Below are 13,739 nucleotides of genomic sequence, written 5' to 3' on the forward strand. Positions count from 1 at the left end.
AAAAGTTCCTGGGGTTAAAGCTAATGCAGGTGAAAATTACAAGGAATCGAAGACTAAAGGTCCCCATGCACGGGCCGATAGTATCTGCAGATATCGGTCCCTTGGACCAATTCGGCAGCTAATCGTCCCGTGTATGGGCACTTCCAACGAGCCTGCCCAACCAATATCTGTCATGAAATCGTCCAGATCTCGATCGGGCAGGTTAGAAAATCTAGTCGGATCGAGGACCGCATCGGCTCATTGATGCGGTCCCCGGCCGACTTTACCTATGACCGTCATTATAATTAGATCGCTTGACCCTGGATTCTCCTGATATCACCCACCCGTAGGTGGGGGATATCGGGAGAAGATCCGCTCGCTTGGCAACATCGCCAAATGAGCGGATCTGCCAGTGTATGGGGACCTTAAGCTGTTACTGTGGGTTGGACTTGATTTATCAAAATGTGAGTTTAGACCATAATACATAAAACTCACATTCTATTCATTACTATGCAGCAGCATAACATCTCTGTGCTAAGCAATCCTGCAAAAAAATATTTTGGAAGGGCCCAGTGCACAGTTGCAAACCCACCTAGCCCTCTTCCCCCTCTACCCACCCTGACGCATCCCCCAGACCAGTTTGCATTTAAATCCCCACTCCCACCCTCCTACCAGAGAGTCAGCAGTGAGCAGAAATTTAGATGCACCATTGAAGGAAGCAGATCCCACAGTCTGGGCCCCCTGCTACCACATGGTCTACTTCCTCTATTGTTACCCCACTGTTCCTATGGGATTTTTAAAAATGTACTTGTAAAATGGTGAATTCTAACTTTCACCAATTGATAAATACACTTAAAAAAATCCATTAGGAACAAATAGTGGGTGAGTTTTTATGTATTAAGCTTTAAACTCACATTTTGGAGAAAGTAGGACGATTCCTGAAAAATTCGTAAAAGAGTATTGCCTCTCTGGTAACTTGGTATGTATGTATGTATGTATGTATATCTTTATTTATAAAGCACTAGCTATGTACGCAGCGCTGTACAGTAGAATAAGAGTAGAATAAGAGTCAAAGACACAAGAGGATGGAGGTCCCTGCCCCGTAGAGCTTACAATCTATATGGGAGGGTAACTTACAGACACAAATAGGCAAATGCATTATAAGTGCTGTAGGTCAAGGTGGGCGACACTACAATATAAGTGCTGATTCCCAGATCAGGTGCTGGGTGAGTGCTCCAAAAGGTAGTCCTTAAGTTTAGTTTTAAAAAGACTGGAGGAGGATTCTCTCCAGAGGAAATCAGGGAGGGCATTCCAGTTGTAAGGGGCAGCAAGGCAGAAAGGTTTAAGCGGGACACAGCAGTAGTGGGGGGTGCAACCAAGCGATTGCTCTGCAAGGAACGAAGGAGTCGGGCATTAACGTACGGAGACACAAGGGAAGAGATGTAGTGAGGAGCAGAGGAATGGAGGGCTTTGAAGGTTAAGAGAAGGAGTTTGTAAGATATTCTTTGTTTAATAGGAAGCCACAATAAGGACTTTAGCAGGGTAAGGGCCTGAACTCTCCTGGATGAGAGGAGGAGAATTCTGGCAGCAGTATTTAATATAGACTGTAGGGGGGAAAGATGGGCGTTAGGGAGGCTGGTTAGTAGCAGGTTACAGTAGTCAAGTCGGGATAGGATTAGAGCATGCATGAGCAGCCTAGCTGTTGCAGTAGAAAGAAAGGGACGGATTTTGGCAATATTGCGTAAGAAAAAGTGACAGGTTTTGACAGTGGTGTTAATGTGGTCAGAGAAGGAGAGACTGGAGTCAAAGATCACCCCCAAACAATGCGCCGAATCAACTGGGTTGATGTGGGTGCCATCAATACAGAGAAAAGGGGGGGTAGGACCAGGCTTAGGCGGAAAGATCATTAGTTCAGTTTTTGTTAGGTTCAGTTTGAGGTGGCGTTGGTTTGTCCAATTAGAGATAGCCAGGAGGCAGTTAGAGATTTGACTCTCAGTTTCAATTGTTAACGAAGGGGTCGACAAATAAATTTGGATATCATCAACATACAGATGATATTTAAAGCCGAATGGACAGATAAGATCTCCCAAAGACAGCGTGTAGAGGGAGAACAACAACGGCCCAAGTACAGAGCCTTGGGGTACCCCCACATTAAGAGGAACTGGAGATGAGGTTTTGTTAGCATAGGAGACAGTGAATGAACAGTTAGAGAGGTAAGAAGAGATCCAGGATGCAGCCTGACTACAGATACCAATCGAATGCAGAATTTGCTTTAGGAGGGAGTGGTCAACCGTATGAAACGCAGCCGTAAGATCTATGAGGATTAGTATAGAAAAGTGACCTTTGGCTTTGGCAACCTGAAGATCATTTGTAACTCTGCACAACGCCGTCTCAGTAGAGTGCGCAGGCCGAAAGCCAGATTGCAGCGGGTCTAATAAATTATGGGCGTTAAGAAAGTTAGTAATACGGGAGAAGACAATATGCTCTAAGATTTTGGAGGCAAGCGGTAGAAGCAAGACAGGACGGTAGTTAGAGAGACAGGACGGGTCCAGTGTGGCCTTTTTTAGGATAGGCTTGACACAGGCCTGTTTGAAGGTAGAGGGGAAACGTCCAGAGGTCAGAGAAGAGAAAGTGAGTGCTGGAGTAAGTTCAGGAGCACAGTGTTTAAGCAGAGAAGAAGGCATAGGGTCAAGAGAGCAAGTGGTGAGCTGAGCTGACAAAAGAGGCCGGGAGACTTCGGAGACAGTTACGGGACCAAAAGAGTTAAGACATGCACAAGGGGGCTGAGGAAGGAGGAGCTGGTTTGTATTAGTAGAGGGGGGAATCTGATTGCGGATGGACTCCACTTTGTTCATGAAGAAATCAGCAAAGTCCTGGGGAGAGTGCATAAAGTGAGGTAATGGAGTCTGTGAGGGATGCAGAAGTCTGCTTGCGTACGGGATTTCCTCCACATACGTTCCCCAGACCTCGCACAGGAGCGTAAGAATTTGGTCTGCACATTCAGCCAGGGACGTGGGTTTTGCGCCTGAGTACGCTTAGGCTGATGGGGTGCAAATAAGTCAATGGTGGAGGCTAGAATGCTGTACTCGCTAACCAGGGTATCAGGGTCAGACATCTCGTTAAAGGAGGAGAGACTGGACCTAAAAAAGTGAGCTAAGGCCGGGAGATCCATGTCACGTGTATTTCTAATTAATACAGTGGGGGAAGGAGCAGGTTGGGAAGAAGAGTCAGAGACAGAAAATGTAACCAGGTGATTGTCAGAGAAGGGGAAAGGGACACTGTTAAAATCAGAAAGGGACAGATTTTTAGTAAACACTAAATCCAGAAAGTGGCCATCCTTATGAGTCGGAGCATTTGTCCACTGCTGAAGTTCAAAGGAGGAGGTTAGGCAGAGAAAATGTGAGGGCCAGGGTTGCGAAGGATCATCAATGTGGGAGTTGATATCCCCACGGATGATTGCAGGGCTGTCAGTAGAGAGGAAAAAAGAGAGCCAGGTTTCAAAATCAGAGGGGAAGGTAGCAGGGGAGGAGGCTGACGGGGGCCTGTAAATGACAGCCACCTGTACAGAGAGAGGATGGAAGATTTGAGTTAAAAGAAAAAGCTGGAGGAATAGGAATAGATGCAAACCGACAACGGAAGGAGAGGAGAATTCAAACTCCCTCACTACGTCCAGTGGTCTGGGGGGTGTGGGAGAAAGACAGACCGCCATGAGAGAGCGCAGCTTCAGTGGCGGTGTCATTCTGCAAAAGCCAGGTTTCTGTTAGTGCAAGGAGATGAAATGATTTAGAGCAGAACAGATCATGGATAAGCGTAGCTTTGTTAGTTAAGGAATGGACATTAAGGGCACAAGAAAACGGAAGGCAGGAGGAGGGAAGAGTGGGAACCTGAATAAGATTAGAAAATTGGTATTTGACATCTCTACTTATGTTACTTGTCATAAGGAAATGCAATGCTAGTTTTCTGTAGAACTATTGGCAAAGACTAATATGAATAAACAACAGACTGTACAGTACTGCAAACCAACTGTGTCACTATAATTACGGGGTCACATTTACAGTACCAAAATTATTAGGACTATGTAAACTACCTTCTCAGTTTGTTAATAAAGTTATTCGAACGCGGTCAGCGCATTGCATGCTGGTCAAGGTAGTTTTTAATATCGTTTCCGTCTTATCTTATTCGCCTTTCCCTAATCTGCTAAAACTACAAGGCCCGACTCTAGCTTGGTTGGAACGTCATTATTTCGTATTCCTTTGACCCCCACAGCAACCCGCCTTCACTACTTTGCTATTGGATGACCTTCTCACTGCGTTCGCATTCTATTGGTTGTCACAGTCTCGTGAATCGCTGAGGCAGTGTGCTTGTGTTTTGGTTGCTGGAAGGAGGAAGCGGGTGTGGAAGATGTCCGGTTACAGGAGCCAGATTAGCAAAAGCAAAGACCCGTCAGGGTTACTCATTTCTGTGATTAGGTGAGTGAGTCAGAAGGCTGCGCTCTTTCATTTGCTTTCCTGGTTTTTTGTTGGCAATGAGAGGCGCATGATACGGGAGGTGCATGCTTATATGGAATAAATGGAAGAGCTGTCATTACTTCTCACTTTGCTGGCTGTGGAATTTGCAGTATATATTTGTGCATTCTGCTGTGCTTTGGTAGTTTTCGTAGATTGGCCAATATTAAACCAGTTCTGCGCTCACTGTATGTGCAAACTGACACTCCACTTTTATTGTTTGCCCCACAGTGTCTCACTGTCTCACTGTTGTCACTTTGTTCTCACTGTAGGTTCAGGCTGTCACGCCAATCTCTGTCTCACTATAGGTGCAGGATTTCTCAGCTGTACATGCTGTTGTACTATAAATCACACCAACAATAATACGTGTTTTGCTGGCCTGCTTGTAGTCTCACTGCAGATGCACTCCGCCTCACTTACACGTACCCTTTCACTGTTTCATTGTAGGCTGCCTCATTGCGCCAAATTAATATTAATTTAATTAAAATATATATTACATAAATTAAAATTATATATATAATAAACAACGATTTATTGGCTCAAAATTATACAAACAATTAAAAAACAAACAAACATACTATACCAAACATGGGTGCATCCCAGTGCCTCATGGTACCCATACTCCGCTCTCCTAAATTGGTCCCCAATAACACCTTTCTGGCCCTCTAACTGTTGTCTTAAAGTGATACTGACACTAAAAATCTACTCTTCAAAATATGAATGAACATAAAAAGTTACCTTCTATTCTTAAGTTTGTCTGCAGACTTAGGGGCACATTTACTTACCCACGAACGGGCTGAATGCGTCCGATTGCGTTTTTTTTCGTAATGATCAGTATTTGGTGATTTTTCGGAAAATTATCGCGACTTTTTCGTTGCCATTCCGAACGTTGCGCAAAATCTGGCGATTTTTTCGTAGCGTTAAAACTTGCGCGAAAAGTCGCGCCTTTTTCGTAGCCATTCCGAAAGTTGCGCAAAATGTTGCGATTTTTTCGTAGCGTTCGGATTCATTCAAGCTTCAGTATGGTGACTTTTCTTGGGCCAGGTTGGAGCTGCAGGGTGCCATTGAGTCCTATGGGAGGCTTCCAAAATCATGCTAAGTCTGAAAGTTTCGCCCGCCGCTTACGAGCACTCAATACGAAAAAGTCGCGACAAGATACGAGCGAATCGTAATGGCTACGAAAAACTCACGTTTTTTCGCGAAAATCGTATTGGTAACGAAAAAGTTGCAACAATTTCCGAAAAGTCGTAAAGGCGCCGAAAAAAATCGCAAAAAATACGAAAAAGTCGCAAAATGTTCGTTTTCCAATCGGAATTTTTCCAATTCGAATTTGTGTCTTAGTAAATCAGCCCTATACTGTACAATTCCTCTCTTACAGTCAGTGCTGGCATTCCAATGATCCCCCTGGAGCATGTGTGATCGATTCACAAACTGGAGCATTAATCCATACCAACAAGAGGTGTATTATTTTGTTTCATCAGTCTTACTATAGTTCACCAATAGTATCTAATTTTTAAAAGATATTTGACAATTACTTAAAGGTGTTGTTCACCTTTTTTTTAGTTCAGAGTTTTTCAGAAATAACTTTTAAAGTGGACATATGGTGTGAAAAACAATATTGTGCCAATGAATTTTACTTATCTAAAAATAGAAGGAACGTGGTTTAAAAAAGTAGTGTTTCAGGCTGATTTATTAAAATATTTCTCCAGAAACTCTACTTCTCCTGCCCCTCTGTTCCACTTCATGCTGCCTCCTTTCCCAGGCTGTGCAGAGGGGCCGGTGGCAATCATCACACTGCACTGTAGAACAGGAACCAATCAGCATCGAGGCTGACCTGATAGGGAACTGAAACCTGTCTTCGCTTATGTGACTACTGGGCTGTGATTGGCTACTTCTCTCCTACATTGCTTCTGGCAGGGACCGTTAGGACATACCCACCCCTTATTTGAAACACCAACAGGGACCTGAGAGAATCTATAGGGAATGCCAATAAAGGGGCCATTTTTTGCAGATGGTATTAATTATCAGATCATCATAAAACCAGCACCAAATATTATTCAGAATTGCCTGCAAGATTACAGTTTTTAAGTTTATTCTATATTTCTCCTTTAAATTGCTTTCAGTTTTTCATTTTTGACCATTTTAGTAATAATTAAGTTTAAATGTCTCCCTTGAACAGCTCGGGGGGGGGGGGGGGGGGGTCATCAGTCTTACTATAGTTCACCAATAGTATCTAATTTTTAAAAGAGATTAGACAATTACTTAAAGGCGTTGTTCACTTTTTTAGTTCAGAGTTTTTCAGAAATAACTTTTAAAGTGGACATATGGTGTGAAAAACAATATTGTGCCAATGAATTGTACTTATCTAAAAATAGAAGGAACATGCTTTAAAAAGTAGTGTTTCAGGCTTATTTATTAAAATATTTCTCCAGAAACTCTACTAGTCCTGCCCCTCTGTTCCACTTCATGCTGCCTCCTTTCCCAGGCTGTGCAGGGTGGGGGGCGGCGGTGGCAATCATCACACTGCACTGTAAAACAGGAACCAATCAGCATCGAGGATGACCTGATAGGGAACTGAAGCCAGTCTTCGCTTATGTGAATACTAGGCTGTAATTGACTACTTCTCTCCTACATTGCAAAGTTTATTTGTGGAGTAATATCTAAAAACATCTGAACCAAAAAAAAAAGTGTTTAGAAGGTAAATAACCCATTTAATAAACAGCATCTTTGTAGGTACAGGCCATATTGCTAACATAGAAAGTAGTAAATGTGTGATTTGTATGATGTAAGTATTGCTTTCTGCTCTGTTGTGGCACCTATGCTAAGAACTCACTATAAACCATACACATCATACAAAAAGTAGAGCTCCTTTTAAACTTAATGAGGGTATTAGAATTGTGTGTATGTGTGAATAAGATATATTTTATTGATAACTAAATGTGACTCATGTTCGTATTTCGGGGTCACGCGCGGCCCTGAAATCTACCATATTGCCCATCATTGTATTAGAGTAAGTGGTAAAGCTCTATTAAATGGTGCGTTTTATAAAAACATGTTTTCCCATGACAGTATTCCTTAATGACTATTAATGACATTAATGAAAATTTTGTACCCCTTTACATAGTTTGCTGTAATGATTATTACACCAAAGTTATCAATTTTTGAGGCAATGTTTGTACAATGCTTGCCGAATCAGGCATTTGAAAAGAAATAAAGCCTGATGTAAAGATATTAAACAAAGCACTTAAATGTGGATTGAACAGCAAGTATTTCTTTCCATCTAGTTTTTGTCAGTATTAGCAGTGTCCTTATATAGGTATAGTTTGGGGTTATGTGAGTGGGGAAGGTTGATTACAATCTTCTCCCTTTGCCAACACAACTGTATCTTTGGTACAGGTATGGGATCCCTTATCCGGAAACCCATAATCCAAAAAGCTCCGAATTACGGAAAGCCCGTCTCCCATAGACTCCTTTTTAATCAAATAATTCATAATTTTAAAACTGATTTCCTTTTTCTCTGCAGTAATAAAACAGTACCTTGTAATTGATCGCAACTAAGATATAAATAATCCTAATTGGATGCAAAACAATCCTATTAGGTTTAATTAATGTTTTATTGATTTTTTAGTAGACTTAAGGTATGGAGATCCAAATTATGGAAAGACCCCTTATCCGGCATACCCTTGGTCCCAAGCATTCTGGATAACGGCTCCTATACCTGTATAAGCAAATAATTCTCATTTTTAAAATTAATTTTCTTTTTCTCTGTAGTAATAAAACTGTACATTGTACTTGATCCTAATTAAGATATAATTAATCCTTATTGGAGGCAAAACAATCCTATGGAGTTTATTCAATATTTAAATTATTTTTAGCAGACTTAAGCTGTGGAGATCGTAATTACGGAAAGATCCCTTATGCAGAAAACACCAGGTCCCGAGCATTCTGGATAACAGGTCCCATACCTGTACTTGCTAGTTTTCATTTATATTGGAGTTTTTTTTTTGCTCTGTCTGGTGTATCTCTTAGTATATGCGTCCTCTTGGTCTGCCTCTGCTTGTGGATATCTAGTGATGTAATGTATAAACATTGGGCTTGGAATATATCTCTAACTATGCCAGTCATGCTGGTTTATCCACAGGATTCCTCTGCAGGACTTAAAGTTCTGCTACATTCTCTTGAGATTTAATATGCATCAAAATGGCTAAAAATCCAAATCCAACAATTCACCAGCTAAAACCTGCCAAGATCATGTAGAAGTCAATGGCAGATGTCCCTTCCCTGGAGGATCCTTCTTTTACTTTAAAACTTTATAGGTTTCAGATTTTTTGTGTGACAATTTGAAGTTGCAGTTTTCATGCAAAAATTTTTTTCTTTGTTTTTGCGACACACAGACTTTTTAGTAAATGCCAGGCATTCATAGAAGCAAGTGTATTTGAATTTTTAAAAATAAAAAAATGAGAAAAGTTAGAGTTTTAGTAAATCTGCCCCTTAGTATGCAGCTCTTTTTTGCTGATTTATTGCAGTTAAAATAATAAATGCATAATAAATGTCCAATTTGGGTGCAGACCTGTCCACTGGAACATTGCCTGCACATTTTCAAGTGAGAACTGTATGACAAGCTCTAAACTAATCCTTTCAGGAGATTCTTAAAAAGGGCAATAGAGGGGGATTTGGGGCATTTCTTTTGGGCCCCTTTTTATTGAGAACTAAAGCCTAACTAAAAAAGTAGGGCAGAAAAGTTGCACATTATGCTTTGGGCTTCTGTACCAGCCCAAGGCAACCACAGCCCATAAGTAGTGAAGATCTGGCGATTCCCCAGTAGCTCCCCATGTTCTTTTCAGCTAATTCACTGCACATGCTCTGTGCTGCTGCCAGATACTGAGCTTAGGGACCAACGCACAAAAACAGTATATTCAAAATATAAATGTCACAACATAAGGCTCATTAATCTGCTCAGAGCACACTGAATATGTGGGTGTCACAGACTCAAAGATGGGGAGTGCCTGTGACAATTTAGAACTCCCGGATCAGTGCTGTTGTTGAGATGCTGACACTTTAGGCCAGTGCTGTAATTACAGTATATAATTATAATTTTTAGCAGTTAATGTTTATGTTAATGTTTAGGTTTTATCCCATGTGCCAAAACTCTACAGGAGTTTGTTTCTGAAAACAGGATATATTCAGTAACAAAACTACCAAAAGCCAATTATTAGTGCATAAATTTGAAAATATATTAAAAAATAAAATTTTAGGATGCTTATAATGTTTTAATAAAACATTGTTCATTTGTTTTTAAATAGTGGTTCATTCTTGAATCACTATTTCTAGTGGCAAATCTCCTAAAAAACATAGCACAGCACATACTACTTCATTTGTTTGTAAAGATTAGATATATTCAGACATCATTAGGGAAATGCAAAGTCAATGAAAACACAATTTGCTATACTACACTTTGCAAGTAATTTTAGCAAGCTGCTAAGTGAGTCATTTCTTACTGGAGATAATAGCACTGTTTTTACTTTGTGCTCCTATTGCAACTGACATCTAAGAGAAAAGCTAATGAACACCTTCAAAACAGTTACTTTAGCAGAGCTGCAATGAACAGGCAGATTATCATTGTTCTGTAAAAAGAATGGTCAAAGAAGAGACTCTCGGTAACACTATCATTTTATAAAGAGATGTATGGAAGTCTTCATAAAGCAACAATATACAGTATATTTGCTGGTTTGGAAACATAATATGGTCTAAAAATGTTAACATTTTTTGTTAAGCTGTTGGTTCATTTGTCTGTTCTGTATTGGCGCAGAATATTATGTTTGCAGGAAGTGCCTCGGATTCTTTGGGAAGTCAAACGTTTATACAGGATATTTCCCTAATTTTGTTCTTGGTTGGAGGGGTTTTCTATTCTGCTAGATTTTAGCATTTTTCTGGTAATTTTGGTTCTTTTTCAATGGAGAAGGAAACTGAATTTTAAACTCATTGTTTACTCTAAGCAGAATAACCCATATTAACATTTATTTATACTGTAATGCACCATGATAGTCTGCAGTAGTATTCAATAGGTATATGAAGCGTGCTTTTATAGGGCTAAGGCACTTTGGATGCATGAAACTGCCACTGCTGCCTCCTTAAATGGAAAACTCATGACAACATTTCTGAGTAAATTTTCCCTTTGGTGATTTACAGTATTGCTAGTGGGAAAACATCTTGGGGAGATTTGTCGCCTGCAATAGCAAAGATTTATCATGGGTGACCAATTTCCCAGTGTGCCAGTATCCTTAAGCTGTAAGAAATGATCAATGTGAAACACAGAACTGCAGAGTCTACAGCATCAGCAAGGTGGTACTTATATCCTAGCTTGCCAATGGTTATATATATATATATATATATATATATATATATATATATATATATATATGATGCTTGGAGAAAGGTACCGCTCACACAGGTCTTAGGATCAATTTTGAAATTTTATTGTAGAGGCAAGGGAACTGACGTTTCGGCTGCAACACCAGCCTTTGTCAAAGTTACAAGTACAAGTGAGCAAAAACCTTATATACAGTGTTTGGCGGGAAAACCAACGGACAATAAAGTGAAGGTGTGGGACAACCCCCAAAATTCAAACGTGATGACATCAAACAATACATGTAAACAACCCAAATCCAGTCATAAAATAGAATATATTTACATAAGAAAGAAACGAAAATGAAAAACAAAACAACAGATACGGATGTATATTACCAAAATGAGGGAATACAGAATGACACGTTGCAAGTAAAAAATTTTTTTGGTAATATAGGGTGCAAAGTAACTCAAGTGTGCCTGCGTGAAAAGATTAGGATAGGTGGTGTTATAGTGCTAATCATATCTTGTTAAGCGATTGTGTCAACTTTAAAAATTAAATAAATCTCCTGAACATTGAAGCTTCCTCCGCCGTAGCAATAGGAGGTCAAAAGGCTGACATATATATATACAGTGGTGTGAAAAACTATTTGCCCCCTTCCTGATTTCTTATTCTTTTGCATGTTTGTCACACAAAATGTTTCTGATCATCAAACACATTTAACTATTAGTCAAAGATAACACAAGTAAACACAAAATGCAGCTTTTAAATGAGGGTTTTTATTATTTAGGGAGAAAAAAAATCCAAACCTACATGGCCCTGTGTGAAAAAGTAATTGCCCCCTGAACCTAATAACTGGTTGGGCCACCCTTAGCAGCAATAACTGCAATCAAGCGTTTGCGATAACTTGCAACGAGTCTTTTACAGCGCTCTGGAGGAATTTTGGCCCACTCATCTTTGCAGAATTGTTGTAATTCAGCTTTATTTGAGGGTTTTCTAGCATGAACCGCCTTTTTAAGGTCATGCCACAACATCTCAATAGGATTCAGGTCAGGACTTTGACTAGGCCACTCCAAAGTCTTCATTTTGTTTTTCATCAGCCATTCAGAGGTGGATTTGCTGGTGTGTTTTGGGTCATTGTCCTGCTGCAGCACCCAAGATCGCTTCAGCTTGAGTTGACGAACAGATGGCCGGACATTCTCCTTCAGGATTTTTTGGTAGACAGTAGAATTCATGGTTCCATCTATCACAGCAAGCCTTCCAGGTCCTGAAGCAACAAAACAACCCCAGACCATCACACTACCGCCACCATATTTTACTGTTGGTATGATGTTCTTTTTCTGAAATGCTGTGTTACTTTTAAGCCAGATGTAACGGGACACGCACCTTCCAAAAAGTTCAACTTTTGTCTCGTCGGTCCACAAGATATTTTCCCAAAAGTCTTGGCAATCATTGAGATGTTTTTTAGCAAAATTGAGACGAGCCATAATGTTCTTTTTGCTTAAAAGTGGTTTGCGCCTTGGAAATCTGCCATGCAGGCCGTTTTTGCCCAGTCTCTTTCTTATGGTGGAGTCGTGAACACTGACCTTAATTGAGGCAAGTGAAGCCTGCAGTTCTTAAGATGTTGTCCTGGGGTCTTTTGTGGCCTCTCGGATGAGTTGTCTCTGCGCTCTTGGGGTAATTTTGGTCGGCCGGCCACTCCTGGGAAGGTTCACCACTGTTCCATGTTTTTGCCATTTGTGGATAATGGCTCTCACTGTGGTTCGCTGGAGTCCCAAAGCTTTAGAAATGGCTTTATAACCTTTACCAGACTGATAGATCTCAATTACTTTTGTTCTCATTTGTTCCTGAATTTCTTTGGATCTTGGCATGATGTCTAGCTTTTGAGGTGCTTTTGGTCTACTACTCTGTGTCAGGTAGCTCCTATTTAAGTGATTTCTTGATTGAAACAGGTGTGGCAGTAATCAGGCCTGGGGGTGACTACAGAAATTGAACTCAGGTGTGATAAACCACAGTTAAAGCTGATGCCACATGCGGCGTAGGGCTGATTTTTTCGGCAAGCGGAAAAACGCTTGCCGAAAATTCAGCCCTACGCCTGCTACTTGTGCCTGCACCGGAATGAATGGGATACGCTCGGGTGCAGGCACATGTAGCCGATATACGCATTAAAACGCGAGACTTTGCATTCTCTCGTGTTTTCATGCGTATATCGGCTACATGTGCCTGCACCTGAGCGTATCCCATTCATTCCGGTGCAGGCACAAGTAGCAGGCGTAGGGCTGAATTTTCGGCAAGCGTTTTTCCGCTTGCCGAAAATTTCAGCCCTACGCCGCATGTGGCATCAGCCTAAGTTATTTTTTAACAAGGGGGGCAATCACTTTTTCACACAGGGCCATGTAGATTTGGAGTTTTTTTTCTCCCTTAATAACGTAAACCTTCATTTAAAAACTGCATTTTGTGTTCAATTATGTTATCTTTGACTAATAGTTAACGGTTTTTGATGATCAGAAACATTTTGTGTGACAAACATGCAAAAGAATAAGAAATCAGGAAGGGGGCAAATAGTTTTTCACACCACTGTATATATATATATACACACACACACACACACACACACACACACACACACACACACACACACAATCTTGAAGGAAGGTACCGCTCACGCAGGATTTAGGAATCCATGTAAATACTTTATTTAAAGAGGCATGACAACTGACGTTTCGGCTGTAACATTTTTCTTGCAGGAAGGAGCGCACAATACTTGTTTGCATATTAGGGGTTTAGCTGCTATTTATATAATTACCTTCTTATTGCACTTTGAGCAGCACTGTATTTGTTTAGCTCAGAGAAATAAATGCAGATAATATACTGTATGTCTCAGTAAATGACTAGAAACCGGCTGCACA

At 40.7% G+C, this 13,739-nt stretch overlaps 1 protein-coding gene across 5 annotated transcripts in view; it reads left to right on the forward strand.

Moving 5' to 3' along the window:
* Nucleotides 1–4,282: 4,282 nt before the first annotated feature.
* The window catches only part of exoc4 (exocyst complex component 4), a 238,876-nt gene continuing 229,419 nt past the window's right edge, over nt 4,283–13,739 (forward strand). For 2 of the 5 annotated variants that reach the window (XM_018092352.2, XM_018092351.2), the window contains exon 1: nt 4,289–4,448. In XM_018092352.2, coding sequence (XP_017947841.2) covers nt 4,381–4,448 — 68 coding nt within the window. In that variant the 5' untranslated portion in view covers nt 4,289–4,380. Of the gene's footprint in view, nt 4,449–13,739 lie in introns of all 5 variants that reach the window. The other 3 variants (XM_018092353.2, XM_012960052.3, XM_004913052.4) reach the window with 2 other exon arrangements.

This window comes from Xenopus tropicalis, chromosome 3 (assembly GCF_000004195.4).
Source record: "Xenopus tropicalis strain Nigerian chromosome 3, UCB_Xtro_10.0, whole genome shotgun sequence".
Taxonomy (NCBI): Eukaryota; Metazoa; Chordata; class Amphibia; order Anura; family Pipidae; genus Xenopus; species Xenopus tropicalis.